Source organism: Bos mutus, chromosome 3, assembly GCF_027580195.1.
Source record: "Bos mutus isolate GX-2022 chromosome 3, NWIPB_WYAK_1.1, whole genome shotgun sequence".
In the NCBI taxonomy this organism is placed as follows: Eukaryota; Metazoa; Chordata; class Mammalia; order Artiodactyla; family Bovidae; genus Bos; species Bos mutus.
In genome coordinates, this window is record NC_091619.1 from 363042 (window position 1) to 378596 (window position 15555).

The 15555-nt window shown below is 40.2% G+C and overlaps 1 protein-coding gene across 1 annotated transcript in view; it reads left to right on the top strand.

Annotated features, from left to right (window-relative positions):
* The window catches only part of LOC138986350 (CD48 antigen-like), a 58204-nt gene that overhangs the window by 33913 nt on the left and 8736 nt on the right, over nucleotides 1–15555 (top strand). Inside the window, exon 2 of the mRNA XM_070365646.1 lies at nucleotides 3430–3801. Coding sequence (XP_070221747.1) covers nucleotides 3430–3801 — 372 coding nt within the window. The remainder of the gene's footprint in view (nucleotides 1–3429; nucleotides 3802–15555) is intronic.

Sequence of the window (15555 nt, forward strand, 5' to 3'; positions counted from 1 at the left end):
GTGGCCCATTTAACATCTGTTCTTGGAAGCCAAAGTTGACAGTATAAAGCTGAATTCTTGTGTTATGCCTACCTTCACCACAAACCTGCTCCTCCCCAGACTTTAATGATATTTATAGCTCAATAAATGTCACTCCATCTACCCAATTGTTTAAGCCAAAAACCTAGAAATCATCTTTGATTCTTCTTTTCCTTCTCTCTGACATCCAGTCCATCAGCAGTCTCTATAACTCTACCTCCAAAATTTCCTGAATCTCCCATTTCTCCTGATTCCCTACCACCATCCTTCTCTCACTTAACCTACTGCAAAAGCCTCTGAACTGGAATCCCTTTTCCTCTTCTTGCCTTCCTATAAATCATTATGCACACAGTATGTATTCTAAAGTGATCAATAAAAATGTAAAGCACATATTACCCCGCTGAAAACCATTTGGCAGCTTCCTGTGGCAATCAGAATCTATCCAAACCACCTACAAACCCTACAAGGCCTTTCCTGCCTTAGTCTTTCTTCAGATCTCTTCTTCACTCAGTCCACTCCAGGCACAGTCCTCCATTCATCCCACATGGAGACCATGATCTTTTGTACACTGGAAAATTTGTATGCCTGGAAGAATTCATTCTGTCCTCTAATCATTCAGAACTCACTTTAGCTGTCACATCTTTTTAGGGTACTTTCTTAATAAACCATCCATGCCTCACACATCCATTAAACCACCAATATCTTATCACATTATCTCTAATTGTCAATCAGCATTTTGGTTACAAGCAACAGATATCAACTGACTGTGGATGAACATAGAGCCTGCCAAACAGTGAAGTAAACCAGAAAGAGAAAAGTAAATGTTGATATATAGAAATATATATATGCATATAAATGGAATCTAAGAAAATTGGTACTGATGAACTTATTTGCAGGGTGGGTAAAGATACAGAAGTAGAGAACAGATGTAGAGAACACAGTGGGGAAGGAGAGGGTGGGACAAATTGAGAGAGTAGCATTGACATATATACACTGCTGCTGCTGCTGCTGCTGCTGCTAAGTCGCTTCAGTCGTGTCTGACTCTGTGCGACCCCATAGGCAGCAGCCCACCAGGCTCCCCCATCTCTGGGATTCTCCAGGCAAGAACACTGGAGTGGGTTGCCATTTCCTTCTCCAGTGCATGAAAGTGAAAAGTGAAAGTGAAGTCGCTCAGTCGTGTCTGACTCTTAGTGACCCCATGGACTGCAGCCTACCAGGCTCCTCCGCCCATGGGATTTTCCAGGCAAGAGTACTGGAGTGAGGTGCCATTGCCTTACCCTGTGTAAAATAGCAAGTGGGAAGCAGCTGTATAGCACAGGGAACTCAGCTCAGTGCTTTGTGATGACCTAGAGGGCTGGGGTGGGGGGTGGGGTGGGAGGAGGCTCAAGAGGAAGGGAATATGTGTATACCAATGGCTGGTTCACGTTGTTATATGGCAATAACCAACACAATATTGTAAAGCATTATCCTCCAATTAAAAATAAATTTAAAAAACATTTAATCCAGTTACATTTAAAGTAATTATTGATATGTATATTCCTATTTCCATTTTCTTAATTGTTTGGGGTTGATTTTGTAGATCTTTTTCTTCTCTTGTATTTCTTGACTATATAAGTCCAAGAAATCAACTGATAGTTAAATATTCATATTAAAGGAGAGCAGGTGGTCCACAGACCTTTGAGGGATCCGGTGACCAGGCTCTGAGATGACTCATCCAGGAGCCACAACAGAACTGGTCCAGTAGAAACTGGTCTGTTACTTCTGACACAGACACCACAGCTTACATCCCACTGACAGGATACTTGACTTGCCTCACAACCGCTGTCACCCTTGCATCAATAGCACGTATACTGTGGTCCCCCTCTCACCATGCAGTAGCTTCTGTTTGGAAGTCTGAGTAGGTGCATCTGACTGGAGGAGCCCAGGTTATGTGCTGTCTCTGCTATAAAGGTGGCTGGGAAAGTATCAGGCATTTTCACACTGGGCTGTGTTTCATAAGACAGAAAATTCCATAAATATGAGAAAGGAGTTCAGATGAGAAGGGAGTTCAGATGTTCAACCTAACAGAGATGGCTTTCTTGAGCATCAGGAATCTCACCATGGAAATGAGTGGACTACATCACTGACTCGATGGACATGAGTCTGAGTGAACTTCAGGAGTTGGTGATGGACAGGGAGGCCTGGCGTGCTGCGATTCATGGGGTCGCAAAGAGTCGGACACGACTGAGCGACTGATCTGATCTGATCTGATATACAGCAAAAATCAAATTCCACTCAGGAAAATTGAATGAGGAAGAATTTAGACTCTGTTTATATGGTAAGGTGTGGAACCATGCCCCATGAAATCTGTGCCACATCCTTTTTTAACAGCACTTACAAGTATCTGAAATCTTGTACTTTCTCCTGATTTTTTCAGCAGTCTCCTTGACTACAATGGTAGTTCCATGAAAGCAGGGATCTGGTCCACCTGTTCACCACTGTATCTCTAGCAATCTCAGTTATGCCTAGCTCATTAAACATTTATTGAAAGAAAGTGGACTGAGGGCCCAATGAGTAAAAATTTGTATCAAATAAGTAGAGTTTCAAGAAAGAGTAGTCATATGTCAAGTGCCACAAGATAGTCCCATAAGGTTAGGACTGACAGATTGACTAATGACATGCGGATTTGTTAATTTTAAGTAGTCATCAATATCTCAATCAAGAGCAATTTCAGAGGAGTGGTGGCCAGAAACCAAAAAACAATGGGTTGAGGGGGAAAAAAAGATAGCATAGGAGAGAGCTGAAATAATTTTCTTCTAGTGTATAGAAACAATGGAGAAATTGTATTATTACTCATCAACTTCAATATTTTTCGTTTCTATTTCCTAGAATTAAATCATGGAGAAGGCAATGGCACCCCACTCCAGTACTCTTTCCAGGCAAACCCCATGGACCGAGGGGCCTGGTAGGGTGCAGTCCATGGGGTCACTAAGAGTCGGACACGACTGAGCGACTTCACTTTCACTTTTCACTTTCATGCATTGGAGAAGGAAATGGCAACCCACTCCAGTGTTCTTGCCTGGAGAAACCCAGAGACAGGGGATCCTGGTGGGCTGCCGTCTATGGGATTGCACAGAGTCAGACATGACTGTATCGACTTAGCAGCAGCAGCAGTAGCAGAATTAAACCAAAGGCCATATTGGGTGCAAGCTGCAAGAAAAGGAAAGAGCATGAGTCTGGAAGGGTGATAGATGTGTGCTTGAATCAAAACTATCAACTTCTAGGCAGGACCAATGCCTAAGCAAGTTTACCTCTTCAGTTTTGTTTCCTTGTCTGTAAAAACGGAGATAATCTTTTTATAAGTGTAAAATTAGTGTGATGTGAAGACAGCAGATATAGCAAAACATTTGCTCTGCTTCTTTCTTCCTCCAGGCTTATCTAGTCCTTCACCAGATTCTCAAGCTGTCAAATACCCCAGCTCTTCCTGCACGTTGAAAAGGACTGTTGGGACATCTGTCCAGCTGACACTGACCTCCCCTTTGCATCCTAACGTCCGAGAGATTGAATGGAATTGGAAATCTGAGGATGATGAGAAAACACAGCTTCTAGTGTCCTGGAAGCCTCAGACCCCTAATCCTGACTGGTATGAACTTGAAGAAATATACAAGCACAGACTCAACCTAACAGAGATGGCTTTCTTGAGCATCAGGAATCTCACCATGGAAATGAGTGGACTATATACAGCAAAAATCAAATTCAACTCAGGAAAATCGAATGAGGAAGAATTTAGACTCTGTTTATATGGTAAGGTGTGGGACCATGCCCCAAGCATGCATTCCAACAACCACTTTATTTAAAGTAAGTTAGCCTAAACTCAGGGTATTTTTTTTAAAGTCATTTCTTTTTTAAGAAAATTTTACATCTCTTCTGATGCCTTAAAGGTAAAACTAAATTTTAAAAATTACATCTTAGGAAAAACTAGCTACAATTTCTTTTTGTTTGTTTAAAAGTATTTATTTAGAACAAGAACAAAAAATCGCTTAAGCTTTGTCACCTTCCAGTTAATCCACCTCTAGCAGAACCAAGGTAAGTCCTGACCACCTGACCTCCCCTCCCTGGCTTGACCCTTATCCGAACTCCGCCCCCCATCCCCCACTCTAGGGACCTACACACAGCTGGTGGAGGGAAGGTACAGGATACAGGATGGGGTCTAATGCTACATATCTCATGAGAAACAACCAATGAAAGTTTTAACAGAATGATCACTTGAGACGCTCCCCAGGAGTGTGAAAGTAAAAGTGTTAATCACTCAGTTGTGACTCTTTGGGACCCCATGGGCTCTAGCCCACCAGGCCCCTCTCTCCATGGAGTTCTCTAGGCAAGAATGCTACAGTGGGTTGCCATAGAGGCCCACTCAAGAGTATACAAAAAAAAAAAAAAACTTTCAATTGTAAAATACTGCAAAAATTGATTATTAGAAATATACAGTTGTATCAGAAATGTCTTTATTGGTTGCTTCAAAAACTGACTAAAAAAAATTTTTTTTAATTGGAGGCTAATTACTTTACAAATTGTAGTGGCTTTGCCATACATTGACATGAATCCGCCATGGGTGTACATGTATTCCCCATTCTGAACCCCCCTCCCACCTCCATCCCCATCCCATCCCTCTGGGTCACCCCAGTGCACCAGCCCCGAGCACCCTGTATCATGCATCGAACCTGGACTGGCAATTAGTTTCACATATGATAATATACATATTTCAATGCCATTCTCCCAATCATCCCACCCTCACCCTCTCCCACAGAGTCCAAAACACTGTTCTATACATCTGTGTCTGTTTCGCTGTCTCACATACAGGGTTATCATTGCCATCTTTCTAAATTCCATATATGTGCGTTAGTATACTGTATTGGTGTTTTTCTTTCTGGCCTACTTCACTCTGTATAATAGGCTCCAGTTTCATCCACCTCAGTAGAACTGATTCAAATGTACTCTTTTTAATGGCTGAGTAATATTTCATTGTGTATATGTACCACAGCTTTCTTATCCATTCATCTGCTGATGGACATCTAGGTTGCTTCCATGTCCTCTCTATTATAAACAGTGCTGTGATGAACATTGGAGTACCCGTGTCTCTTTCAATTCTGGTTGTGTATGCCCAGTAGTGGGATTGCTGGGTTATATGGCAGTTCTATTTTGGTTTTTTAAGGAATCTCCACACTGTTCTCCATAGTGGCTGTCCTAGTTTGCATTCCCACCAAAAGTGTAAGAGGATTCCCTTTTCTCCACGTCCTCTCCAGCATTTATTCTTGTAGACTTTTGGATAGCAGCCATTCTGACTGGTGTGAAATGGTACCTCATTGTGGTTTTGATTTGCATTTCTCTGATAATGAGAGATGTTGAGCATCTTTTCATGTGTTTGTTAGCCATCTGTATGTCTGCTTTGAAGAAATGTCTGTTTAGTTCTTTAGCCCATTTTTTGATTGGGTCATTTATTTTTCTGGAATTGAGCTGCAGGAGTTGCTTGTATATTTTTGAGATTAATTCTTTGTCAGTTGCTTCATTTCGGGAGACCTGGGTTCGATCCCTGGGTTGGGAAGTTCCCTGGAGAAGAAAAAGGCAACCCACTCCAGTACTCTTGCCTAGAAAATCCCATGGACGGAGGAGCCTGGTGTCCATGGGGTTGCAAAGAGTCAGACACGACTGAGTGACTTCACTTTCACTTTCATTTGCTATTATTGTCTCCCATTCTGAAGGCTGTCTTTTCACCTTGCTTATAGTTTCTTTTGTTGTGCAAAAGGTTTTAAGTTTAATTAGGTCCCATTTGTTTATTTTTGCTTTTATTTCCAATATTCTGGGAGGTGGGTCATAGAGGATCCTGCTGTGATTTATGCCAGAGAGTGTTTTGCCTATCTTTTCCTCTAAGAGTTTTATAGTTTCTGGTCTTATGTTTAGATCTTTAATCCATTTTGAGTTCATTTTTGTGTATGGCGTTAGAAAGTGTTCTAGTTTCATTCTTTTACAAGTGGTTGACCAGTTTTCTCAGCACCACTTGTTAGAGAGATTGTCTTTTCTCCATTGTATATTCTTGCCTCCTTTGTCAAAGATAAGGTGTCCATAGGTGTGTGCATTTATCTCTTGGCTTTCTATTTTGTTCCATTGATCTGTATGTGTGTTTTTGTGCCAGTACCATACTGTCTTGATGACTGTGGCTTTGTAGTACAGCCTGAAGTCAGGCAGGTTGATTCCTCCAGTTCCATTCTTCTTTCTCAAGATTGCTTTGGCTATTCGAGGTTTTTTGTATTTCCATACAAATTGTGAAATTATTTGTTCTAGTTGTGTGAAAAATACAATTGGTAGCTTGATAGGGATTGCATTGAATCTATAGATTGCTTTGGGTAGTACACTCATTTTCACTATATTGATTCTTCCAGTCCACGAACATGGTGTATTTCTCCATCTATTTGTGTCCTCTTTGACTTCTTTCATCAGTGTTTTATAGTTTTCTATATATAGGTCTTTAGTTTCTTTAGGTAGATATAATCCTAAGTATTTTATTCTTTTCGTTGCAATGGTGAATGGAATTGTTTCCTTAATTTCTCTTTCTGTTTTCTCATTATTAGTGTATAGAATGCAAGGGATTTCTGTGTGTTGATTTTATATCCTTCAACTTTACTATATTCATTGATTCAGATCAGATCAGTCGCTCAGTCATGTCCGACTCTTCGCGACCCCATGAATTGCAGCATGCCAGGCCTCCCTGTCCAACACCAACTCCCGCAGTTCACTCAGACTCACATCCATCGAGTCAGTGATGCCATCCAGCCATCTCATCCTCTGTCGTCCCCTTCTCCTCCTGCCCCCAATCCCTCCCAGCATCAGAGTCTTTTCCAATGAGTCAACTCTTCGCATGAGGTGGCCAAAGTATTGAGTTTCAGCTTTAGTATCATTCCTTCCAAAGAAATCCCAGGGCTGATCTCCTTCAGAATGGACTGGTTGGATCTCCTTGCAGTCCAAGGGACTCTCAAGAGTCTTCTCCAACACCACAGTTCAAAAGCATCAATTTTTCTGGTGAAGTCCTTAGGGTGTTCTATGTGGAGGATCATGTCATCTGCAAACAGTGAGAGTTTTACTTCTTCTTTTCCAATTTGGATTTCTTTTATTTCTTTTTCTGCTCTGATTGCTGTGGCCAAAACTTCCACCACATGTTGAATAGTAGTGGTGAGAGTGAGCACCCTTGTCTTGTTCCTGACTTTAGGGGAAATGCTTTCAATTTTTCACCATTGAGGATAATGTTTGCTGTGGGTTTGTCTTATACAGCTTTTATTATGTTGAAGTATGTTCCTTCTATTCCTGCTTTCTGGAGGGTTTTCATCATAAGTGGATGTTGGATTTTGTCAAAGGCTTTTTCTACATCTATTGAGACAATCATATAGTTTTTATCTTTCAAGTTGTTAATGTGGTGTATTACATTGATTGATTTATGGATATTGAAGAATCCTTGCATCCCTGGGGTAAAGCCCATTTGGTCATGATGTATGATCTTTTTAATATGTTGTTGGATTCTGATTGCTAGAATTTTGTTCTGGGTTTTTGCATCTATGTTCATCAGTGATATTGACCTGTAGTTTTCTTTTTTTGTGGCATCTTTGTCAGGTTTTGGTATTAGGGTGATGGTGGCCTCATAGAATGAGTTTGGAAGTTTACCTTCCTCTGCAATTTTCTGGAAGAGTTTGAGTAGGATAGGTGTTAGCTCTTCTATAAGTTTTTGGTAGAATTCAGCAGTGAAGCCATCTGGACCTGGGCTTTTGTTGGCTGGAAGATGTCTGATTACAGTTTCAATTTCTGTGCTTGTGATGGGTCTGTTAAGATTTTCTATTTCTTGCTGGTTCAGTTTTGGAAAGTTGTACTTTTCTAAGAATTTGTCCATTTCTTCCAAGTTGTCCATTTTATTGGCCTATAGTTGCTGATAGTAGTCTCTTATGATCCTTTGTATTTCTGTGTTGTCTGTTATGATCTCTCCATTTCCATTTCTTTCTTTTTTTTAATTTATTTATTTTAATTAGAGGCTAATTACTTTATAATATTGTTTTGGTTTTGCCCCATTTTCAATTTTGTTGATTTGATTTTTCTCCCTTTGTTTTTTGATAAGTCTGGCTAATGGTTTGTCAATTTTATTTATCTTCTCAAAGAACCAGCTTTTGGCTTTGTTGATTTTTGCTATGGTCTCTTTTGTTTCTTTTGCATTTATTTCTCCCCTAATTTTTAAGATTTCTTTCCTTCTACTAACCCTGGGGTTCTTCATTTCTTTCTTTTCTGGTTGCTTTAGGTGTAAAGTTAGGTTATTTATTTGACCTTTTTCTCATTTCTTTAGGTAAGCCTGTATTGCTAAGAACCTTCCACTTAGCACTGCTTTTACAGTGTCCCATAGGTTTTGGGTTGTTGTGCTTTCATTTTCATTCATTTCTATTCACATTTTTATTTCTTCTGTGATTTGTTGGTTATTCAGCAGCATGTTGTTCAGCCTCCATATGTTGGAATTTTTAATAGTTTTTCTCTTGTAATTGATACCTAACCTTACTGCATTGTGGTCAGAAAAGATGCTTGGAATGATTTCAGTTTTTTTTAATTTACCAAGGCTAGATTTATGGCCCAAGATGTGATCTATCCTGAAGAAGGTTCCATGTGCACTTGAGAAAAAGGTGAAATTCATTGTTTTGGGGTGAAATGTCCTATAGATATCAATTAGGTCTAACTGGTCTATTGTATCATTTAAAGTTCGTGTTTCCTTGTTAATTTTCTGTTTAGTTGATCTATCCATAGGTGTGAGTAGGGTTATTGTGTTATTGTTAATTTCCCCTTTCATACTTGTTAGCATTTGTCTTAGATATTGCAGTGCTCCTATGTTGGGTGCATATATATTTATAATTGTTATATCTTCTTCTTGGCTTGATCCTTTGATCATTATGTAGTGTCCTTCTTTTCTCTTTTCATACCCTTTATTTTAAAGTCTATTTTATCTGATATGAGTATTGCTACTCCTGCTTTCTTTTGGTCTCTATTTGCATGGAGTATCTTTCTCCAGCCCTTCTCTTTCAGTCTGTATGTGACCCTTGTTTCAAGGTGGTTCTCTTGTAGACAGCATATATAGGGGTCTTGTTTTTGTATCCATTAAGCCAGTCTTTGTCTTTTGGTTGGGGCATTCAACCCATTTATGTTTAAGGTAATTATTGATAAGTATGATCCTATTGCCATTTACTTTATTGTTTTGGGTTCGAGTTTATACACCCTCTCTGTATTTTCTGTCTAGAGAAGATCCTTTAGTATTTGTTGGAGAGCTGGTTTGGTGGTGCTGAATTCTCTGAGCTTTTGCTTGTCTGTAAAGCTTTTGATTTCTCCTTCATATTTGAATGAGATCCTTGCTGGGTACAGTAATCTGGGCTGTAGGTTATTTTCTTTCATCACTTTAAGAATGTCCTGCCATTCCCTTCTGGTCTGTAGAGTTTCTATTGAAAGATCAGCTGTTATCCTTATTGGAATCCCTTGTGTGTTATTTGTTGTTTTTTTCCCTTGCTGCTTTTAATATTTGTTCTTTGTGTTTGATCTTTGTTAATTTGATTAATATGTGTCTTGGGGTGTTTCGCCTTGGGTTTATCCTGTTTGGGACTCTCCAGGTTTCTTGGACGTGGGTGGCTATTTTCTTCCCCCTTTTAGGTAAGTTTTCAACTATTATCTCCTCAAGTATTTTTCTCATTGTCTTTCTTTTTGTCTTCTTTTTCTGAGACTCCTATGATTCGAATGTTGGGGCACTTAACATTGTCCCAGAGGTCTCTGAAGTTGTCCTCATATCTTTTAATTCATTTTTCTTTTTTCCTCTCTACTTCATTTATTTCTACCATTTTATCTTCTACCTGATTTATCCTATCCTCTGCCTCCGTTATTCTACTGTTGGTTCCCTCCAGAGTGTTTTTGATCTCATTTATTGCATTATTCATTATATATTGACTCTTTTTTATTTCTTCTAGGTGCTTGTTAAACATTTCTTGCATCTTCTCAATCCTTTTCTCCAGGCTATTTTTCTGTATCTCCATTTTGTTTTCAAGATTTTGGATCATTTTCACTATCGTTATTTGGAATTCTTTATCAGGTAGATTCCCTATTTCTCTTCCTCTTTTGTTTGGTTTGGTGGGCATTTATCCTGTTCCTTTACCTGCTGAGTATTTCTCTGCCTTTTCATGTTGTTTATATTGCTATGTTTGGGGTGGCCTTTCCGTATTCTGGCAGTTTGTGGTTCCTCTTTATTGTGGAGGTTCTCACTGTGGGTGGAGTTGGATGGGTGGCTTGTCAAGGTTTCCTGGTTAAAGAAACTTGTGTGGGTGTTCTTGTAGGTCGAGCTGGATTTCTTCTCTCTGTTCTTGAGAATTCCCAGTGGTTGGGACTCTGTGCTTTCATTGTCAAAGGTGCTAAGAACACAGGTTCAATCCCTGGTTGGGGAAAAAGATCCTGCAAGCTGCCAAAAGAAAAAAAAAAAAAACCTGTTCCTGAAAACAAAATATTACTCATGCTTTGGGAAAAGTTGATTTAAAAGTTCTTAAGTGACAAAAAGATGTTGGCAAAACTTAAACAACAGAACTTGGTGGAAAAAAAAAAAAAAAACACCAAGTAGGAGTTTTGATCACGTAAAATGCTTTTAAACTAGTTGATCTGAAGTCCAGTTAGAGAGATTTCAGGACAAAGCTTTGTCCTAGACGCAAGTCAGAGATACCAGAGAAGACCCAATGCCTGCTCCCTGGAGCTCCCAGGCTAGTAAGGAGTCCAAGTACAGTACAGGAGGTACTGTACCTCCTGGGCAGACAGTACAATGGAGAAATACAGGAAAGAGTGAGAAGAAGGTCCAAATAAGGAGTATCGAACCTGCCAGAGCAATCTCCCATCTGTCGTCTTTGCCTCCATCCTCCACCACCTCTGCTTGGGTTATCACATCAGCATCCTGACTGGCTTCTCTTCTGCTTTCCAAATCACCCTCCATGCAGCTGATATTTTGATCTTCTTTAAAATGTAGTGCTCTTCCTGTTGTTTACCTGTTTAATACCAAACAGTCCCCATTCCCATTCTGCACAGAATAAATGGCACTCAGAAAAAGAAGTGCAACTCTGCACAGGATCTGGTCCCTGGCTGCCTCTTCAGCCTTGCTTCCCAACACTTTCCTCCATGTGCCATGCTCTGAATTTTCTACCCTTCTCCTTGCCACCTGGTCCTTTCCTTCTTGACATACACTAGTGGCTCTCCCAGGGATATCCATCTCAAAAACATTCCTTGCACACCTCACCTAGTGGGAGCCGGGGAGGAGTGGGGGGATTGGAAATCTTATGAGAAGAGGCTAGATTGACTGGGTTGACTAAAAACCCAAGCTGGGTTTTTCTGTTGATAAGAGACAGAGAGCATATTAGCTGCTCCCTGGCCTCTGATTCCTGAATTTGTCTTTCTCTCCTCCTTGGCTGATAAATTCCTGGCATAGCTTTCTCAGTGACATCATACCAATAGAGTTTCATCCTATCTCTCTTAGCATCAAGTAGCATTTAAGGAAGCCTACTTAAATTAGTCAATAAGAGTGTTTTTGTGATAAAAATATTTAGATCTCTAGGAGCAAGATCAGTAAAGGAGTTCCTCTGGCCCTCATGCTCACAGGAACTGAAAAACTGACAGGGGCTCACTTCTGTATTCAGAAACCACGTACTCTCTCATCTTCTTTTTCAGTGTCTCTCTCTCTCTCCTCCTTTCCTATCAGCTTTCTTCTCCTGGACCTCTCCAAGTGCTTGGGAGTATGGCTTTGTGCAGCTATGCATCCCACTCAACCAGAGAGCAAAGGGAGTTTCCTGGCTCACGTCACATGGGAAATTCTAGGGAGAGGCTCTTACTAGTTGGGCTAGGTTCTCAAGATTATCCCTAGATGGGTCACTGACCAGGGAAATAACATATTCTGATTGTCAAGGCCTGGAGCTTGTGCTGTCGTGTGTAACCAGGGTCAGAATGCTTTGACTAACAAGTCATATGAAAACCACAATGGTGGAGCAAAAGAAGAGTTGCTTGAAAAAGTAGAAGTGCTACTAGCTGGTTTCCTTTTGTCTTGCTTCCAACTTACCTGATAATTTACCAGCTCCCTTATTGAATTTTACAATAATACTTGCTTACTTACCATTGCTGTGGAACTAAGTACTCATCACAGCATGAGAGATCCACCATCAGTTAATGCCAGTGTTCTAGCCTTGTTTCTAGCCAAACACATTGTTCTTCAAGTACAGCCTTTCTTTCTTGCTCTCTCTTACCTCATGGGCTTTCAGAATTGTCATATCCTATAAAGGCTTTTCTCACCCCTGTTAAATGAATATGCCCATTTTGAAGTCTGCAAGTTCTTTTTCCTAATTCTTTTATGGCTCATATTTCTCTCTGCCTTGCACTAAAGTTATTTGTGTGTGGTGTGCTGTCCACGTGGGAGCAGGAGCAGTGCCCTACTCTTCTTGCATCTGTCTGATGTTTTATAGAGGTCCCAGGAGGCATTAAAGAAGTATTCCTTTAAACAAATAGATTAAGGCAATTTTTAAGGAAAATGATAGAAATGCACCTAATTTTTCTAAGATTTTTGTGTTATTCAATCTTGATTAATATTCTTTTACCTATTAAAAAGAGCTTAACAAAAGTTCATAAAAACCACATGCCAAGTGAACACTTTAAATGCCTAAGAACATACTCTGCCTTAACACCTATCTATGCTTCATCACACTTTGTAATAGACATTCCATTTGATTTTACATTTAAATTGTTATCTGTTCATTAAATCAGATCTTTTAAAGTGATGTAAAAATATCGTTTTTCCCAGATGCATGTTCAGTGAGTCTTGGGAAGAGCCCATAAATTTGTATTTTTAACAATTACCCCAGATCAAGGGTTGGCAAACTATAGCCATTGGTAAATCTAGCCCAATCAGGTCAGATCAGATCAGTCGCTCAGTTGTGTCTGACTCTTTGCGACCCCATGAATTGCAGCACGCCAGGCCTCCCTGTCCATCACCAAAGCCCAATACCTGACTTTATAAATAAAGTTTTATTGGAACACAGCCACACACCCATTTGTTTAGATGTTGTATTTGGTTGCTTTCTCCCTATAATGGCAAAGTTGACTAGTTGTTTCAAGAGACCATCAGATCAGATCAGATCAGTCACTCAGTCATGTCCGACTCATTGCGACCTCATGAATCGCAGCATGCCAGGCCTCCCTGTCCATCACCAACTCCCAGAGTTCACTCAGACTCATGACCATCGAGTCAGTGATGCCATCCAGCCATCTCATCCTCTGTCGTCCCCTTCTCCTCTTGCCCCCAATCCCTCCCAGCATCAGAGTCTTTTCCAATGAGTCAACTCTTCGCATGAGGTGGCCAAACTACTGGAGTTTCAGCTTTAGTATCATTCCTTCCAAAGAAATCCCAGGGCTGACCTCCTTTAGAATGGACTGGTTGGATCTCCTTGCAGTCCAAGGGACTCTCAAGAGTCTTCTCCAACACCACAGTTCAAAAGCATCAATTCTTGGCCCTCAGCCTTCTTCACAGTCCAACTCTCACATCCATACATGACCACAGGAAAAACCATAGCCTTGACTAGATGAGTCTTTGTTGGCAAAGTCATGTCTCTGCTTTTGAATATGCTATCTAAGTTGGTCAAAACTTTCCTTCCAAGGAGTAAGCGTCTTTTAATTTCATGGCTGCAGTCACCATCTCCAGTGATTTTGGAGCCCCCAAAAATAAAGTCTGACACTGTTTCCCCATCTATTTCCCATGAAGTGGTGGGACCGGATGCCATGATCTTCGTTTTCTGAATGTTGAGTTAAGCCAACTTTTTCACTCTCCACTTTCACTTTCATCAAGAGGCTTTTTAGTTCCTCTTCACTTTCGGCCATAAGGGTGGTGTTATCTGCATATCTGAGGTGATTGATATTTCTCCCAGCAATCTTGATTCCAGTTTGTGTTTCTTCCAGCCCAGCGTTTCTCATGATGTACTCTGCATATAAGTTAAATAAGCACAGTGACAATATACAGCCTTGATGTACTCCTTTTCCTATTTGGAACCAGTCTGTTGTTCCATGCCTAGTTCTAACTGTTGTTTCCTGACCTTCATACAGATTTCTCAAGAGGCAGGTCAGGTGGTCTGGTATTCCCATCTCTTGAAGAATTTTCCACAGTTTATTGTGATCCACACAAAGGCTTTGGCATAGTCAATAAAGCAGAAATAGATGTTTTCTGGAACTCTCTTGCTTTTTTGATGATCCAGCGGATGTTGGCAATTTGATCTCTGGTTCCTCTGCCTTTTCTAAAACCAGCTTGAACATTTGGAAGTTCACGGTTCACGTATTGCTGAAGCCTGGCTTGGAGAATTTTGAGCATTACTTTACTAGCGTGTGAGATGAGTGCAATTGTGTGGTTGAGCATTCTTTGGCATTGCGTTTCTTTGGGATTGGAATGAAAACTGACCTTTTCCAGTCCTGTGGCCACTGCTGAGTTTTCCAAATTTCCTGGAATTTTAAGTGCAGCACTTTCACAACATCATCTTTCAGGATTTGGAATAGCTCAAATGGAATTCTATCACCTCCACTAGCTTTGTTCGTAGTGATGCTTTCTAAGGCCCCTTTGACTTCACATTCCAGGATGTCTGGCTCTAGGTGAGTGATCACACCATCGTGATTATCTGGGTCATGAGGATCTTTTTTGTACAGTTCTTCCTTGTATTCTTGCCATCTCTTCTTAATATCTTCTGCTTCTGTTAGGTCCATACCATTTCTGTCCTTTATAGAGCCCATCTTTGCATGAAATGTTCCTTTGGCACCTCTGATTTTCTTGAAGAGCTCTCTAGTCTTTCCCATTCTATTGTTTTCCTCTATTTCTTTGCATTGATTGCTGAGGAAGGCTTTCTTATCTCTTCTTGCTATTCTTTGGAACTCTGCATTCAGATGTTTATATCTTTCCTTTTCTCCTTTGCTTTTCACTTCTCTTCTTTTCACAGCTATTTGTAAGGCCTCACCAGACAGCCATTTTGCTTTTTTGCAAGAGACCATACAGCCTATGAAACCTAAAATATTTACTGTCCAGTCTTTTACCCTTTGCTTACCCCTGCCCTAGATGACTCCACTGACACAGCTAATCCATGTCACTTTATAGGGTTATTATGAGGTTAGATGAGCTCATGTGAAGCCTTTGGAACTAAGTCTAGAAATACATACCTGCTCAGTAAATTTTAGGTGTTGTGTTTTCTTTTCATCTGTTAATGGCATAAACTGCATTAGTAAATTTCCTAATTATACTGTCTTTGCATTCCTATAATAAATCCAACTTGATCATAGTGTATTGTGTGATTATATTTGCTAATATTTAATTTAGGAATTTTAAATTCTCTGTTTGAAACTGACATTAATCCGTGGATTTGTGTGTTTTGTCTTGTTTTGGTTTTGGTATTCTTGTCTGATGTGAGTGTTAAACTGTACTTTCAGAATGACCTGGAGGTCATTATG